This window comes from Meriones unguiculatus, chromosome 12, assembly GCF_030254825.1.
Source record: "Meriones unguiculatus strain TT.TT164.6M chromosome 12, Bangor_MerUng_6.1, whole genome shotgun sequence".
Taxonomy (NCBI): Eukaryota; Metazoa; Chordata; class Mammalia; order Rodentia; family Muridae; genus Meriones; species Meriones unguiculatus.
The window spans coordinates 651,551-669,784 of NC_083360.1; the positions used below are offsets into that span (position 1 = coordinate 651,551).

The following is an 18,234-nucleotide window of genomic DNA, read 5'->3' on the forward strand; positions in this document are numbered from 1 at the left end:
CTGGCATGATAACAGAAGGGCTTCACCTACCATCTCTGCTTAAGTTTGTTTACGGGATATTACTAAGACGGTAAATCATATTTCAAACCATTTGTGGTAGATTTTCACTATAATGAACTACACATTGAGGATTATTTCCAGACTATATAGAAATATTTAATTTTTAGTTTATGTCACTAAATTAGGGAATGAATGTAAGTCAGAAAATGGCTTAACACACACACACACACACACACACACACACACACAGAAGAGGCAAGAACTAAAAAGATTCAGACTACCAACTGTTTACATAGTAATTTCCAAGATGCAGCATTGTGCCTTCGGGATGCCGAGGAGATGCCTAGAAAGGACCGTTAGTGAAAGGTCTGGAATTTGAACTCAAGTTTTAGAGGACAGAAAATATCTAATGGGCCCAGGGCACAGCATCCATAATTCTGCAGATTTCACAGGTCCCTGCAGATATGTATGCCTGCAATATGCTCCATGACTCTCCTTGCCACACCTTCTATCTCTGGGACAGGATCCCACTGTGTACCCATGACTGGCCTGGAACTCCTTATGTAAACTAGGCTGGCCTCAAACATGGAGACTGCCGACCTCTGGCTTCCTAGTAATAGGATTACAGACGTGTGCCACCATGTTTGGTAGAGTAGAGTTTTTCAATGAAGTAATTTCTTAAAGTGAAGTTTTGACTTTGAGTAGGTAAAAAGCTGTTTTGGAACCGTGACTAGCCTGCCTGGCTCACTTCCTGTGAAAGCGATTGATGCTTGGCATCCACATCATAACATGTGGCATCTAGAATCTATGCCTCTTGTAAAGGTGCAATTACTGTACTGTGAGCCTTTCGGCATCTTTCACAAATACTCATAATCACAAATATAAAATAAAATGCAAATTTATTAGTGTAGGTTATCGGTCTTTAATTTTTTTTATATTCAGCATTCTTAAAGAACACCCTAAATATATTTAATAATTTATAAGAGATGTTCAGATAGCATCAAATAATTATAATTTATAATCTACAGACAAAAGCCAGGAGAGGTGTTACATGCCTATAATTCCAGCACTTAAGAGGGAAAGGCAGGAGGATGGGGAGCCTGGGCTACATGAAACCCTACCTCAAAAACCCCAAACAGAGCAAAATGACAAAAAATAGAGATATACAATCTAAACAGAAGTTGACTAGATAAGCTTTACTTCACACAAGCTGTGCACTGCACGCCTGGGCAGGACATGACTGCTGCTGAAACACAGAGAGAGGAGAGATCCACTTGGTATTTGGGAAGGCGACAGATAGGGGAGGTGTGTAGAGAAGTGAGGAAGGAGAGGAGGCAGGGCTACCTTCCATCCAAATGCTCCTCAGGCCAGACTCTGCTTAGCTTCTGCGATCAGGAGCATTAGTGTGGTAGAGCCACAGACAAGAGTTCTCCCTTCTCAGGACAAAGCAGTTGTACAAAAAGATACGTCAAGAGCTCAAGAATTATCTTTATGGACTAGAACTGCAGGTTAGTGGTGGAGCACATGCTTAGGAAGGCTGAGGCTCTGGTTCAATCCTCAGCAACCCTCGAAACAGAAAAGCATCTTTGTCTTTTACCTTCTTAAGAAAACCATATTTTTATTTGGGAATCGCATCTCCCCACCCCGTCCCCGCCATGGATCATGGCAAGGATATTAGTGGCAAAGAGTTAAGATGATTCTAAGAATCTTAAGTAACCAGACCGAAGGGGAAGACTCAACAGGCACTCTTGCACGACACTGAAGAGAATTAAAATGGCAATAATCATTGTGAAATGTCTTTGAGAATACAAACCAAGAACCTAAAAAACATGAGGTAGCTCCAAGATTCTTTCCTGAGGCTATTCTTTATTTTCTTTCTTTCTACTATAATGACATTCAGCTGGACACATGGCTACACTCAGGCAGTAAGGACATTCAAAGTCCCTTTTCTAACTAGTTGCAGCCACATAACTGAATTTTCAGCAGTGAAATAAGAGATACATGACTTGTGTCATCTGCTTCACATCCACATTTTCTTTGGTCTTTCCCAAAGATGAGAATGGAGAAGGAGGCTGGGTAAGCCTGGAGCGCACGTAGAGGATATTTCCCTACGTTCTGGAGTAAGATATGCAAAGGAGTATGGCCTCCCGAAGGAGCCCGAGAGGCAGGGCTCTGTCTGTCCTTGGCCACTGGTCCACCTGTCACCAGGGCTTCTCATATCCTTTGAAAAATCCCTTCAGTCTACGATCTATTAGCATACTCATTCCTAATGTTAAATGACCACATTGTTTGGTTAGAGCCAATGTGTGTTGTGTGTGTTTGTGTGTGTGTAGGTGCATGTGTGTCATTGTTTTCATGGCTGGTTCTAAAAGCTTAACACCTTACTGTCCAGATTCAAGTACAATATAAGCAAAATAAAATGTGATGAGCATTATGCTCGGGTTCTTTTGCTTTAAGAGCCTGGAGCTTTAAAGGGCAGCTGTAGTTGGGAATAGTGGCTTATGCCACTATTATCTCCACACTTAGGAGGTTAAGGCAGGAGGAGTGATTTCATGGTCAATCTGAACTACATATTAAGATCTCGTCTTCATATGGGGCTGGAAAAATAGCTCAACAGTTAAGAGCACTTACACTCTTGCTGGAGACCCAGGTAGAGTTCCCAGCACCCATATGGTAGCTCATAACTGTCTGCAACACCAGTTGCAGGAGATCTGACTCTCTCTTCTGACATCTGCAGGCTTTTGCATGCATGTGGTATGCATATGTACACTCAGCTACACACACACTAATAAGCAGGTTATATTTAATAAGCACATTATATGATGATGATAAATTACTTAATAGGTGTCAAAATTACCTAATTCTACAGTGAGTAAGTCAAGTGATGTGTAGACCATTTATGCTATGATCACACAGTAGTAGCTATGGATACCTTGCTGGCCCTGGTAAGAACTAGTCTAGAATAAGATTTTAGAAATCTATCTCACATAAGACATGACAATTCTGTTATTTAAACTCTGAAATTCCTCATGGTATATTAAAACAAAACAGTTTAAGCAGGGTGTGGTGGTGCACACCTGTAATCCCAGCACTCAGGGAGGCGGAGGGGCGGATTTCTGTGAGTTCAAGGTCAGCCTGGTCTACAAAGGGAGTCCAGGACAGCCAAGGACACACAGAAAACCTGTCTTGAAAAACCAAAACCAAACCAACCAAACAAACAAAAAAACCTCGAAGTATCTCTTTTAATACCAAAGTTGACCTCCACAGAGAAAGCACAGCTCGGCTGTAGAGTCAAGATGAAAGTTAAAAGGTGAGAAATGCTTAAATGGTTTAGTGAAATGGCAGAGAAAGCAGTCAGAGGCTAATGCTTGGGCAGACCTTTCAGCTAGATTACAGCTGCCAAAACACAGTCTTTGCACAGGAGACTTGCAGCCTCTGCCCTCAGCTGTCCACACCCATGATGGGTGTTAGGATTCTGATTATGCAAAATCATTCAGCTGTCCTTCACCTGCCTATCCTAAAACCAAAAGTTCTGCTTAAGTTCAGATGTCTGTATTGATGACTGCTCAAAGAAGAAATCAGTATATGTGTTCTCAGTGTATCTTTAATATTTTTAGATATCAATTTATAATATGATCAGACGGTTTCCTAGTTCATCTTTTGTAAATACATACAAAAAGAATTGCTCCAAGTTATGTATAAGAATCTGATGGATGTCACTGCAACTTCTTTGACAAGAGTATCAGTCAGCTTTGATTAGCTTACAGAAGGACAACCACTTAGAGAACTCTGGCTATTTAAAAAGCTGAGGGAAACAAATGTATCCCTGTGACAAAGGTTAAAGACTCAAACAGAAGATTGATAGAAGGCATAAGAACTGGATGCATTAATGCAGAGCATGGAGATGTGAAGGACAACGCATATTCTAAACTTAGAGCTTTTTTTGCGATGAGATTAAAATGTCAAACCATCAAGAAAAAGTAACTGCTTTTACATGTCCCTCTCATATCTGAAATTCAGACATTTTCTTTTATTACACTTTATTGTATAGACAGTATTTTTTAAAAAAAGTTAGGTCTCTGAAGATGTGAACTGTCTACTCTCTCCTTTCACCTATGTTCTTGGTTAGCATTTTATTTTTATATTTCTATAAGTAAAAATATCAATTTAAGATTCTTGAGGGATATACAATAACTATCTCTGAGTCAAAACAAAAATCTTTTCTTTCATAACTAACACCTCACCAAAATATTTCTATTTGCATATAAAAAGAGGGTTAACTTTTATTTTTCATTGGTTATGTAAATTACCTTTGATATAAGGAAGTGTATGTGAATTTTTCCTATATAACACATGAGCATAAATTTATGATCATATGAATGGGCAGTAGATAGATGTTAATAGTTTTACAACCTAAGCTGGTGAAGAAATGAATGTTTTGTTTTTTTAAAATTGTTTAAATATTCTTAATGTATTCTTTTTCAAATGGAATGATTATTTACTTTCATATCAAAATTGTTAAAAAAGAATCATAAAGTTAAAATTCTGTTGTTTTCCTTATGGCAAAATTTCCCCCCCAAATATAACAGAATCACATTTGCTCAGTTAATCCCAATATTAAAATTATTCATAGCTTCTCTTTCCTATGACAAAGCCAAGTCAGGAAATAATAAAAACATTTTAATTAAATACACCGTTTACTTAACTAAGACATTTCCCTCTCTCCGTTCCACAGACGGCAGGTGTATGGTTTACCCTCCCACAGGTCGAATGCCACGTTCTGAAGGTTAGAGGAGGACAAGGTGGCGTCTATGTCCAAGCATGGGACTCTTAAACACATGAGTTTATCTGACTGAAATTCTTTAGGTGCCCACACTGACAATAACCAGCCTAGAGAGCATAATAATCAAAACCTGCAAAGAAACTTTACAGGAAAAAAAGTAGTTACATGTCAAACGAGAAGCATTTGTGTCTTCAAATATCTAGAAATATTTTAGCATGAAGATGAATCAGAAAGACGCCTTTAACTTGTTACATGGCATGATAAACTGATCAAGAAAATCCATCTTAAAGATGAAGGATTCAAGGAAAAGGGGAATGAAATCATCATGAAATTATCACTTTTTTCTTTATTGTGTTTCTTCTAAATCATTTTCCTTATTCTCTCTCTCTCTCTCTCTCTCTCTCTCTCTCTCTCTCTCTCTTTTTAGACAGGTTGACCACATCTAGCACCCCTCCCACAGGCTCGCTTAAACTTTCCTGACAGATTATCTTTTCTTTCCTTAAACAGCATGATTTCCTTGAAAAGTGAGGGTAACAGGAATTAGGTGTTATCCTTGAAAGAGATGTGTTACTTAGCATTCTCTGTCTTAATCTGGAGAGCTGCAACATAGAAAGGACAAAGAGAAGTAACCACAGAAAAATAGTATTGACAATTAAAATGGTGTCAAAAATTGGGAACTACAATGTTTCCTTTTTGTAAAACCTTTCATTTTCATCAAGTTAAAATGTCTTCATAATCTATTATAACCCAAATATCATGAAGATTTATACTGCAGAAATGTCTTACAGTTTTACTGTAAATACAGAAGGCCAATGAATAACGCCAGACAACAGTATAAAACTGCTGCTATATATTATTTTCAAAGCAGAGCCATGTATAGCCATAAAATGCAAGGTGTTTCAAAATGAAAGCTATTTGTTGTCTTTAAATTTCACAGCATTAATGTTGAGACATTTTCCAAATCCTAGCAAACATACATGTCCACAGCAAGATGCCATTCACGTAGACAGTACACAGGAGCAGATGTACATACAGTCACAGAGATTAGCTAAACATTCAGTCATTCTCAGATGTCACGGACAATGTACCCACACCCCATCTCTGACGGTAAGAAAATCATCAACCTGCTCGAGCTGGAGTCAGATTCATTCTCCTCTTCGCTCGTGCCATCACCCACTTCTGGTCCATCCAGCCAGTGTGCGCCACCACAGCCTTCTGCTGTGAACTCAAATGCAGGGACCTCAGAGGTGGATGCCATTGGCCAAGAAGGTGAATTCTGAAAATCCAGTTGGCTGGACCTTCGGTAACCAATTGAAGCCAAAGGCAATTGTAGGTTACACGGATCTAAAAACTTTCTCCCACCGCTAGCTCCAGTCTGTCCTCGGTTCCAAAATTCTCCCTGCTGGCTGTCCACTGAAGAATTAGATGATGCTTGATGGCCAAACCACCTCCACCTGATTTTCAAAATCTGTTTCACATCAAACTCTTTGCGAGAACCAGACATCCTCAGAGAAACCAAGTGATCGTCTAGGCAACGGGCAAATAGCACAGCGCACAGATTTGTGCATCCAACCAAGACAAGAGAAGTATATTCCCTGCCGAACACAGCAAACAGCTTTAAAGGAAAATAAATCGTTCACATATATATCTACATTTACTTTCATCCCAATATATCAGACTATAAAGAACAAAGGAAAATGAATAAAGATGAACCACGGTGGAACATTCCGTTCAATCAGCAAACTCTGATCCACCTATCCTGAGGCAGCCACGGCACTTTCTCAGCTTCCCTTTCCCAAGCAGACCCTTTGCTCTCACAAACACTGACAGCATTCATTAAAGTCCTTTCAAATGCAGAACACCACCCCCTTTTCTAAACCACAAATGACAGAGACTGAGAGCACTATCCCGCTGCAGAATTGCAGCCTCTATTGCTAGTGCATTAACTCTTTTATTGCTGAAACAAGAAACACACCCCAGAGTGTGTTCCTTTGTACTTAAAAACCACCTTACCCCCCTCCCCATAGTAGTTCGCTTTTAAACCAGCTTCATAGACGAGATATCACAAAACAAGTTTTTAAAAGAGCATCATGAATGAGATGAGCTGTGAGCTGTGCTGGGTGGGAATGAGGACAGTCCGAGGTGGGGCTCTAGGCAGCCCCTTTCCTCCTGCCTCCTGCCTCTCATCCCAGGATGTACAGTAAGAGTTCATTTGAACAAAGGATAATGAGAAAAACTAAGAGAAAAAGTTTAAAAACCGCCATGGACCAAAATATGTCAGTACTTATTTTTTAAAAAATGCCCTGGCACCAATATTGCTCTCTTAATTACAATGGGACTGCTTCCTTCAGTTTAACCCTGAGATTTCCTATTTAGAAATGGGAAAGCGAGGCTTAAGAAGGCTACCAAGGAGATTTCCTTGACTGCAGAGTGCCCAGGACAGTGCTCTGATGGCTTAGAAGACAAAGCAGTGGGGTGGACATGGTCACTGCAAACTGATAGGAAAAAAAATTCAAAATTTCAAATACTACACATTTATTTTGAGTGTTCTACTAGGCATGGTAGGAGACAGAAATCCACTCACACCGACGTCTAACCTCTAAAATGAGTAAATATAGATACTGAAGCAAATAAAAAATATTTGATTAGTTAAAATACAAAACCTTATAATGCTATAATATTAAGAATTTGTGACCTATAGATGTAGAACAGAATTTAAGCTTTCTGGGGTCCAGTACTAAGTCCATATCAAATAATTTCACCTAAGACTGTATTGACATTGGTTGACCAACAGACGAAAGTCTGCTTTGGAGGCATGAAAATACCAGGAGGCCTGTAGCTTAATCTCACATAGCTCCTAAAAATAAAAACGGTTCAGCAAAACAGAATAAGAAGCATGAAAAGCCATGCACAGTTCTGTACTGAGCACTGTGGGGTAAACCGAGGGAGTCCATCTGATGTCGCTCACTGCGTTGTTGACACTCGCTGCTGCATTGTTGACAATGCAGTTTGGGTTCCAGTTCCCTGGCTTTAACCTCCCAGACCTGTCTCAAAGGCATTGCTACCTACACAAACAGTTTGATTGCTCTGGGCTTGTGCTTCCTAAAGGTGGGAGCAAATCTCCCTGACGAAAGTTTCTGCACACAGGAGACTGCAGCTTTCCGTGGCTGGAATGTCCAGAGAGTACTGTAAGCCTTGCCAGGGCAGGCGCCAAAGAGGACATCTTGCAAAGCCAAGAATACACTGACGCGATGGGAGACATCACAGCAATGATGCACAATGACCTCACCTTCACCCTCTTCATTCAACTGCAAACATGTAGATGAAAGATCACTGATGTCTCAGAGCTTTTGAAGACCTTTTTAAACTTATACCTTGACAAAGGAAAAGCTCGTGAAATACTACAAGAGAGTAATTTGTATGCCATGTGTGTGGTGAGTGGGTGTGCATGAGTGCAGGCCATAGGTAGACATCAGGTGTCTGCCTCTGTCACAGTCTCCATTACTGTGTGAAAACAGGGTCTCTTAGCCACCCATAAGCAGACAGTGAGCTCTTGGGGTCCGTGCCCCTCCTCCTTCCCAGGGCCAAGGTTACAGGTCTGAAGGTTGCAGCCGTGCTCAGCCTTTCCCATGGTTGCTGGGATCCCAAGCGCACCCTCATGCTTTACGGAGCAAGTCTTCTTATGACCGAGCTTTCTCTCCAGTCCACAAAATATACTTCAGTAAACATGCTTTTGTGTGAGTGAACATTTAAAACGGATTGAATCAATGTGAGAACATTTGCAGTGCTCTAAACTCCAGGAAATGCTGTTTTTAATGGCTGGAAGCGGTTTGACTGTTGTCTTGTTTGCTGAGTCACTGAAACCTGAACTCAACAGTGGCTTTCAGTAAGGACCACTGAGATGAGAGACATTTCTTAACAGTAATTTTCCATCAGAAGAAATTTAGACTTAAGGAGCCACAGACACTAACCAATGAGACCACACCCCTACTGCTAAAAGGGGTCCAAAGGAGCTTTTGTCAAAAAGAATTGGGCTATACTTTGAATGTATACCTACCTAAAATAGGAACTGTTTGGAGTCGGCCAGTGAGCCAGGCTCCACAGTTCTAACTTGGGTTGCAGAAGGACAGATAGCAGCATTTAACTGTGGCCATCATGATCCACCTCTCTCTGTCTCACTCATTTAATCCACCCTCATTCTTATACACATTTATAACAACTTTGATTGTTGCCAGAAGAGAGATCATATTGCATACACAATTTGAACATTTTTCTTTTTGAAAATATTTTATGTGTAGGTATATGTGTTTAGATGTATATATGAGTTCAGGTGCCCTCAGAGGCCAGAGGTCTGGGATCCCCTTCCCATGGAGCTGTAGTTACAGAAGTTGTGAACCACCCTTCCTGGGTCTGGGAACCGAACTCAGCCCTCTGGAAGAGAGCAGCAAGTGCTCTTAACCACTGAGCCATCTCTCTAGCCCTGCATGTTGCCTTTCTTATATAATTTCATATACACATGGTGATATAAATCTTTTTAACAGTTTCATGATATTTCATACTTATAAAATACTTATAAATAAAGGTGCATTAATATCTCTTTGAGGTTGGTATGGGGGTTCATCCTGTAAATGTCAGCTAAGAAGGCTGAAGCAGGAACATGACCATGAGTTTGAGGCCAGTTTTGGGTACATCTCAAGTTCCAAGCCAGCCTTGTTTATATTGTGAGACCCTGTCTCAAACCAAACCAAACCAAACCAAACCAAACCAACACGCCATCTCCTCGCAAATAATAGGCTTTGAGTTGATTTCAAGATCTGTTTGCTACTAAAGGCAACACTGAAGTAAGTATCCTGTGAGGCTTTTATGTCTGCAATCTATTCCCAGGAGAACTGCTGCATTTAAGGTATACTCATTTCAAATTTGAGTAGCTTAACATTCTTCAAATTCACCTCAGCTGGAAAGACTGCACTTCTCTCATCTCCTTTCCCATTTCTCCAGCAATGTATCACAATTCTTTTAACTGTAGATGACTGCTGGCCTTGAGCACATTTTTATAGGTTCATTGTCCATTTCCGAACTGGCTACATCTGGTTTTTTTCCTCAGCTATTTGTCTTTATTTCACCGTAAAGTCAAGTAGAGGCTTGTTATATATTATACATTTTCAGATTGTGTTGTTCTTGTTTTAGATTTTTTCTCCTCTATTTCCAAATGGATAGCAACTAACTTTTGTGTCTTTAGAGGCATGTTAGGTTAACAAGAGCTAAAACCAAAAGTGGAAAGCACAATGTGGCCTCATGACAGGAACCAACCATGTGATTTTCACTAAGGTTCAGGGACAATGGCCAGTGCTCACGCACTTCACATCCCTTCCCGAAGGGAGCCACAGCCCTTAGCATAGATTCTTTCCTCAAATGGATCCCTCTGTTCACTCTTGTTTTAAATTTTAATGCCTAGACTGGGGCTGGAAGTATGGCACATGTGAAGGTTCAGTTTCTCTCATCTCTACCAAAGACAATCCATTGTTTCTACCACTTGATGAATAGTTTTATGGTATTCTAAATATACATATATAACATACATGAAGACAGGCAGATATGACCACTAAAATCCCTTCTATTGTTGACAAGACCCTTGAGTTGTTTTTAGCTTTAAACTTTTGCCATTATTGCTGCTATAAACATTCTTGTATATGTGGTCTAACATACAAACACATACATGAATTATAGTTATGTTGGCATCTGGGGGCTACTACATTTTGGGGTATACACAGGGTTCCATTGTGACCATTGCCACCAATTTAAAATCCTAAAAGCAGTGCATGAAACTCCCACTAACAGCCAACACAGGTAATATCAGTCTTTTTTTTTTAAAGATTGATTTTATTTTTAATTATGTGAATATGTATGTGTGTGCAGTGACTGCAGAGGCCAAAAGAGGGTATTGAATCCCCTGGAGCTGGAGTTCCAGGTGACTGTAAGAAGTCTGACATGGATGTGGGGAGCTGAACTCAGGTGAGCTGAAAGAGCAGCACACACACTTATCCCAAGTGTATCTTCAGCCCATCAGATGTGGGGCAAGTAAGCATGGAACCAAGGGAACCGGCCTGGAACAAGAGTGAGGCTGAATTCTAGGAAATGTGTCCAAATCCAAAAATCTCCTCTGGAGACCAGCAGGACTAAGGATGGCTCCCTCCCTGCTCTGGGTCTGCATGCCCTGTGCATGTAACCCTGGGACCCCCCACCCCCACCCCGGCCACCTTTGAGGTATTCACATAGCCTAGCGGCCAGCTTTCACCATGTCCAGCTAGCACCTGGAATTCCTCTCTCCATGCAAATGAAACGTTCCCAGCACCTCTGCCCCAGCCAATGATGTACACTCACCTGAAAACCTCTACCCACTTCCCCAAGGTTTATATAGCCTTTATTTCCCCAAATAAAGGAGAGCTGTTCTGCTTCTCCCCAGCACCCACTGTCAGAGTGAGATTCTGCTAACACACCCATCCGTTCAGCTTCATTCTTTCCAGAACCAGTGTGCAACAGTGTCAGACACCCTGAGGCCAGAAGCAGACTTCTGAATGGCACTCTGTCTTCTTACTGTTAGTCATTTTGTTGGATATGTAGGGTTTGGTTTTTTATGTTCCATTTGATTCTGAGTGACAGTGAACAGCTTTTCATCTTAATTCCTTTTTCAGATATTACAATGGATGCTTAAGGTCTCTTGCTCTTTATTCTTATCTCCTCTCTTTGTGGAAGATATTAAATCTCCCATATTCCCTTTATGATATGCTGAGCACTAATGTTGGTAGGCCATGAAATTCAACATTTGTTTGTTTTTGAGACATGGTCTCACTATGTAGCTCTTGCTGGCTTGGAACTCAATATATAGACTAGGCCAGCCTCTAACTCACAGACTTATACCTCCCTCTGAGTGCTGGGATTAAAGGCGTGCACCACCACACCCAGCTGGCAAGTATTTCATTTCCTACCCATCAGCTTTCACTCCACAGCATAAGACCATTTCAACCAAACCCCTGGCTCTGATGAGGAGTGCCCACTGGCTGAAGGAAGTGTTCAGTAGTACAGCTTGCTTAGCATATGGAAGGCACTGGTCCAGGCAGAAAGCTTCCCCTGTACACCAGATTGTTCAGTGATCAGAATGGGCCTCCACTAGTTAGTAATGTAATTTCAATCCCTTATATCCTCTATCTCCCAACCTTCCTATTTTTTTCATGGCATTCACCACTACCTGGCATTGCTATTCATTTACTGTCTATGACCTCACTACAAGGTAACTCCCAGTAGAACTTTTTGCTTGGGTTCATCATTGTGGCCTTAGTACTTGGCAAAGACTCATGCCAATAAATAGATCTACAACGAACGAACCCAGCAATCAGAGCAACAACTAAAGCATGCACCTATATTGCACATTTCAACTATAAAATAAATGAATGACCTATTATTTTAAAAATATGGGAAAATATTTACCTTTGGTGACAAAAATCTTTTAAAGACAGCTTCAACTTGAGGAAAAATCACAGCATGACATTATAAAAATGTCTTTTTTTCCTATTTCATTCTGGGTATCACACTTTCATCAAATTGATTAAACTTTGCACCTCTTTGCTTTTATCTCAGTAGCCTGGCTTTAGCTGAACTAAACAGAAGTTGGTGCACTGTTTAAAACAGATAATGTGCCTATTATGAATACATTTTTCAAAAAGTAATTAAGAACCTGTCTGAAACATCTGCTTCAAATCTGCTCAAGTGCTGGACTGTGAATTTATGTCTCTGTTCACTATTACATTAAGAACAAGAACTTGTTACTAAGATAGAGTGCAGGTGAACACGCTTCTGAGGTGTGGCTGTTAAAATTCTGTCTTTGGAGTCTAACATACTCAGGCCTTAGATGGGTAATAAATTTTGTATGTTGTTTTCCCTTCTCCACTGTCTTGCTTTTAGCTATGGTTTCATTCAACCATTTAAATCACTGCTATGTGATCACTGGCTACTGTTAGCCAGTGATCACATAGCTATCATAGGTATTTAAATGTTTATGCCTCATAGATAAAAATATCAAGGCCTTTAGGAGTTGGAGAGGTGGCTCAGTGGTTTACAGTCCTTTTTGTTCTTTCAGAAGAGCCAATTTAGTTCCCAGCACCCATGTCAGGCAGCTCACAACTACACCTATAACTCCAACTCCAGAGGGATCCAGTGCCCTCTTCTGGTCACCATAGGCACCTACACACTTGGCACTCACCTACACAGACACACAGCACAGTACAAAAAAAAAAGTCTTTAAAAATAACTAACTTTGTTATATTAATCCAGCAGTACTCATATCCCTAAATTTTTCTTCAATTATAAAATGATGTACCTCAGTGAATGACTAAACTGTAGAGGGCTCTTAGAAATTAAATTTAGTCATTTCAAAAACCTTTTGACTTTATCAAGTTGAGCATGGAAGCCCCCTTCTGCCATCCTAGTTCTTGGGAGGTGGAGGCAGGAGAATAGAGTCCAAGGCCTGCTAGAACTACATGGGTAGCACAAGCCCAGGATGGGCAACATGGATCCTATGTCAAAAGCTACTTCAATTCCTGATGTGGTGTTGGATGCCTTTAATCCCAGAACCTGGGGTGGGGAACAGGATAGGCAGGCAGATCCCTGTGAGTACATGGCCAGCCTGGTCTACATAGCTAGCTCCAGTCTAGCCAGAGCTACACAGTGAACACTGTCTCAAATAGCAACAACAACAGTAACACAAACAAAATCAAACAGTAGCAATAAGCAATATACCAAGTACTCTATCTTTTTATCCAATCCCATAGCTGTTGTTATGAAGAAAAAAATCTGGTATTTATATACATTCAATAAATATATGTTCTATACAAGGAACAGAACACAAACAAGAGAAAATAAGCAAGGACTGTTACAACCTTAAAAAATTGTGTAATGCAAAGCATTAAAAATATACCAAATTTAAAATTTAAAGACCAGTGGTCTTTTTCTTAAAATCAAGCAGAATGGGTTATTGAATATTGAATAATCAAGGAATGGGTACTGTAGTCAGGTAAGAACAAGGATTTTTTTTTTTTTTTTTTGACAGTGTTTGTAGCCTTGGCTGTCCTGGACTCGCTATATAGACCAGGCTAGCCTCGAACTCAGAGCAATCCACCTGGCTCTGCCTTCCTGAGTGCTGGGATCACAGGTATACACCACTGAGCCTGGAAAGAATGAGGATCTTAAGGACATTTAGAGACAGACCTCAAGATGAATTAGAGGATGGTGAAATAGTCTTGAAGGAGAAATCATTGTGAGTGAAGGAAACAGACAATGACAGTGTAAGCACAGTTTAAAGTTGGCTGCAAGCAACAAGATTTGAAAGGGAGATGGTAGTGATAATTTTGGAGTTTTGGAGAACTCCTTTAGAAAAACATGGAAATATTATAAGAATATGTTTTTGTTTCAATCCCAGGTATGAGGACACAGGGTTGCTTTGCAGCAGGTGACTAGGATTTGCCTCGTGCTCTGGTGGAGGCGTGATTTTGCCAGTTGCAGACAGTTTTTATGATTGTGTGGCATCTGGTATTCTGGAGACTTTTCAGAAGGTATAGAAAATGCTAGGGCCCCTAGAGGTAGGTTGTTGGTGGGTTGTTGATTGGTTGTTGGTTGTGGTGGTGTTAAGTAGTTGTGCTCAAAAAACAACAAGAAGAAATTAGATTTCCTGACAGTGAAGATCAAACTTGCCCCAAGGAGCTCCATGCCCTAATCAGCAGGAAGTAGTTTAACAGTAATGTCACCCCCTTTCTGATCCCTGATGTCATTCAGGGATCTCTTTCCTTTCCTCTCTATCCTTCTTTCTTTCATATCTAGTGTTAGGGGACTGCAAAGGAGGAAGAAAGGGGGTGGAAGAAAGAACTCACGAAGTAGCTATAGGAGATGACTGTTAGAGTATTATAAAGACTGACTCTGAATGTTTGTGGCTAAACAAGAGCAATTCAAAAGTCACAGCATTTTCATGCCTGTGTGATTGGGAAAAAGGATGTCAAAGACAAGGAAATTGGAAAACAGGTTTGGAAGGACCAAGTGTTGCTCCAAACATATTTAGTTTTAATTATAAATGTAGCAACTATATTCAGTCAGGGTTCTCCAAAGGGACAGAACTGATCAGATGAATACATATATATTAAAAGGGGATTTATTAGAATGGCTTGCAGAACGTGATCTGAAGAGGCTGAGAAAAGGATTGTTCAGTCTACAAGGATAGATGATGTCTCAGCAGCTTGGGTGTTAGTTGATTCCAAATATAGGCAAGTTGATAACCAAGATTAGCTATCACAAGTCGACTATTTGCCAACCTGACACACAACTGTATATAATACACCATGCTAAATTTCCAAATAAAAACAAAAACCAGGTTATAATTCTGCCTAATGTGACATTATTATTCCATGAACAAGTGCAAATGCATTATGTGCTTTAGAATAGGTAACAAAGTCCCTTTGAGTGCTTAGTCTTTTAGTGTCCCAAAACTTAAATAAGGCAGCCAGGCATAGAGGCACACACCTTTAATAAATCTCTGTGAGTTTGAGTCCAGCCTGGTCTACAGAGAGAGTTCCAGGACAGCCAGGACTACATAGTGAAATCCTATCTCAAAACAACAACAACAAAAAACCTCCTAAATATAATAATATAGATTTACAACACTTAACCACTGATATTATCTCTATTGATATTACACTATATGATAAAGAAATAGAGGAACACAAACAAAAATATCGGCTCAATATATGCATGTGTTTTTTTTTTTTTAACAAAAATAGGATAAATATGCTCATGTCAACTCTAGCTCTCATTTCTGCAAATGGTCACCTGGCCTTAGCTGGTATTTGTAACTATCTTTTTCTACTGCCCATTCTGTATTTCCTTCATACTTAGCAAGTACCTCGGCAGGTCTTGGTTCTTCCTCTGGAGAATGGAGCCATACCTTCATCCCTGAAGGATCCCTTTGCCAGCCTGCATAGATTGGGTTGTAATTTTCCATTTACTTCAATCACAGGACATGGTAGTACCAAGAGAATTAACCTAAAGGATCTTCTGCACTCCAGATACAATCTTCCTTACTTCCATTGTGGAAGCATACAAGCCAATTTCCCCATGCTAATGTGCATCAATCACTTGTCCTAACACTGTTACTCCTTTCTCAGCATGTTGGCTTAATAGCACTGGAAGCCCAAGGTGGCCAGAGAAGGGAAATCTGAGCTTCCAGTTCAATGGAATGTTTGTTTTACCTCCAGGCAATAGTGCACACCAGTCTGTAATCAAAACTTGTAGGCCAGCAGAAGTTAAGGTCACAGGATCAGGAAACAAAAATTTCTCTAGTAGTCACTAGGAATGATAGTGAATGGAGTCATCCCCACTTCCACGCCTTGGTTCGTGGGTAGCATGGGTATGAAACTGTCCATATACTGGATACTGATTCCACACATATATTCTCTTTTGAAGAACTCTACCCCAACCTAGCAGGCCACTGCTATCTAACTATCCCTGTAAACGAGTCTTTAAAGTTTATTCTGCCATTCTATCAAGGCAACTGTTCTAGGTGGTTGGGAACATGCTAAGACTGGTGGATTCCATGAGCATGGGCCTACTGTCACACTTGTTTGGCTCTGCAGAAGTGCTGCTATGTGGAATGCTATCATAGTGGATGAAGCATTCTGTAAGTCCATGGATGGTGGTTTTGGCAGAAGCATTACATGCGAGAAATCTATAACCAGAATAAATATCTACTCCAGGCAGGACTAAACATTGCCCTTTCCACGAAAGAAGTTGTTAAATGTATTATCCTGCCACTAGGTTACTGACTGGTTACCCTGGGGAATGGTGACATATTAGGGGTTCTGTATTAGTTTCTGCTGCTGGCATATCTGGCAGTTAACAGCAGTTCCAGCCACGTCAGTCTTGGTGAGCAGAAGTCCATGTTGTTGAGACCATGTACAACCTCCATTTCTGCAATCAGAGCCCCTTGGTTCATGGCATACTGGACAATAAGAGGGATGGGTGTGGAAAGAGGGTGACTGCCCATAGAACGGGTCATCTTATTTACTTGATTAATGAACTCTTTCTCTGCTGCAGTCACTTTTTGATGAACATTTACATAAGATACAAATATCTTTACATCATTTGCCCATTTGGAAAAAACTACTTACATACTTCTTCCCCAAATGCCTTTTTTGCTAACTTCCCAATCATGTTCTTTCCAAGTCCCTGACCATCTAACCAAACCACTGGCTACAGCCCCAAGAATCAGCAAACAATCACACCTCTGGCCATTTTTCCTTCCTAGCAAAATGTATGACCATGTAATTTGCATGAAGCTCTGCCCACTGCAAAGATTTCCCTTCACCAGTGTCTTCCAGGGTTGTTCCGGAAAGGGGTTGTAAAGCTATAGCTGTCCACTTCCGTGTGGTGCCTGCGTACTGTGCAGAACCAGTAGGCCCTAGTCTTCACTTCCTCAGTTAACCAAATAGAGGGCGTACCCATGCTTGGGGGCAGGGACATTGAAACAGGAATAAAAAGGGCATTTGAACAACTTCTTCATGTAGCTTGCTGGTGCCCTTAGGACCCACCTTGGCCCTATCACATCCATTTGATAGTGGATTGTTGCTGTGGGTCAGATAATACCTAGCTTAGGTCACACTGTCAAATGCTGTTTTCGCTAAGGCTCAATAGCCGGCTAAGAGCTGTCTCTCAAAAAAGAACATAATTATATACCTTGCTCCAAAATACCCAGGGTTTCTGCTATGATTCACCTACAGGGGCCTGCTATAGATTCACCTATAGAGACTTTGAACAGCATCCTGATCTGCCTCTGACATGTCAGGTACCAGTAGGGTTAGGGTTAGGGTTAGAGTTAGGGTTAGGGTTAGGGTTAGGGTTAGGGTTAGGGTTAGGGTTGTTAGGGTTAGGGTAAGGGTTAGGGCAGCCTGCACAAGAGCCTGGAACTGTTGAAGAGTCTTCTCCTGCTCCAGGCCCCACACAGAGCAAGCAGCTTTTGAGTCACTTGGTATATGGGCTGGAGTAGCACATCCCAGTGAGGAATGTGCTGCCTCCAAAATCGAAATAAGCCACTAAACATTGTGCTTCTTTCTTGGTGGTGGGAGGGACCTACAGAAACAACTTCTCTTTTTACCTTAGAAGGAACATCTCTGTACACTCACACCACTGGCCTTCTAGAAATTTGATGAAGGCAGAAGCCCCTTGAATTTGGGTTGGATTTCTTTCCCATCCTCTAATTCATGTATGCTTTGCCAACAAGGCTAAAGTGGTTGCTACCTCCTGTTCACTTGGTTCAATCAGCATAATGTCATCAAGTACATAGTGACCAGTATGATACTCTTGCAGAAGAGACAGGCAATCAAGATCTCTCTTTCCTAAGCTGGGATACAGAGATG

General features: G+C 40.8%; 1 protein-coding gene across 4 annotated transcripts in view; it reads right to left on the bottom strand.

Annotated features, from left to right (window-relative positions):
- Positions 1-18,234, bottom strand: part of Klhl5 (kelch like family member 5) — a 63,514-nt gene that overhangs the window by 33,462 nt on the left and 11,818 nt on the right. The window contains exon 1 of one of the 4 annotated variants that reach the window (XM_060365274.1): positions 5,908-6,576. The exons of 2 other annotated variants lie outside the window; for them this stretch is intronic. In XM_060365274.1, coding sequence (XP_060221257.1) covers positions 5,908-6,287 — 380 coding nt within the window. In that variant the 5' untranslated portion in view covers positions 6,288-6,576. Of the gene's footprint in view, positions 1-5,907; positions 6,577-18,234 lie in introns of those variants that run through there. One more of the 4 variants, XM_021640682.2, reaches the window with a different exon arrangement.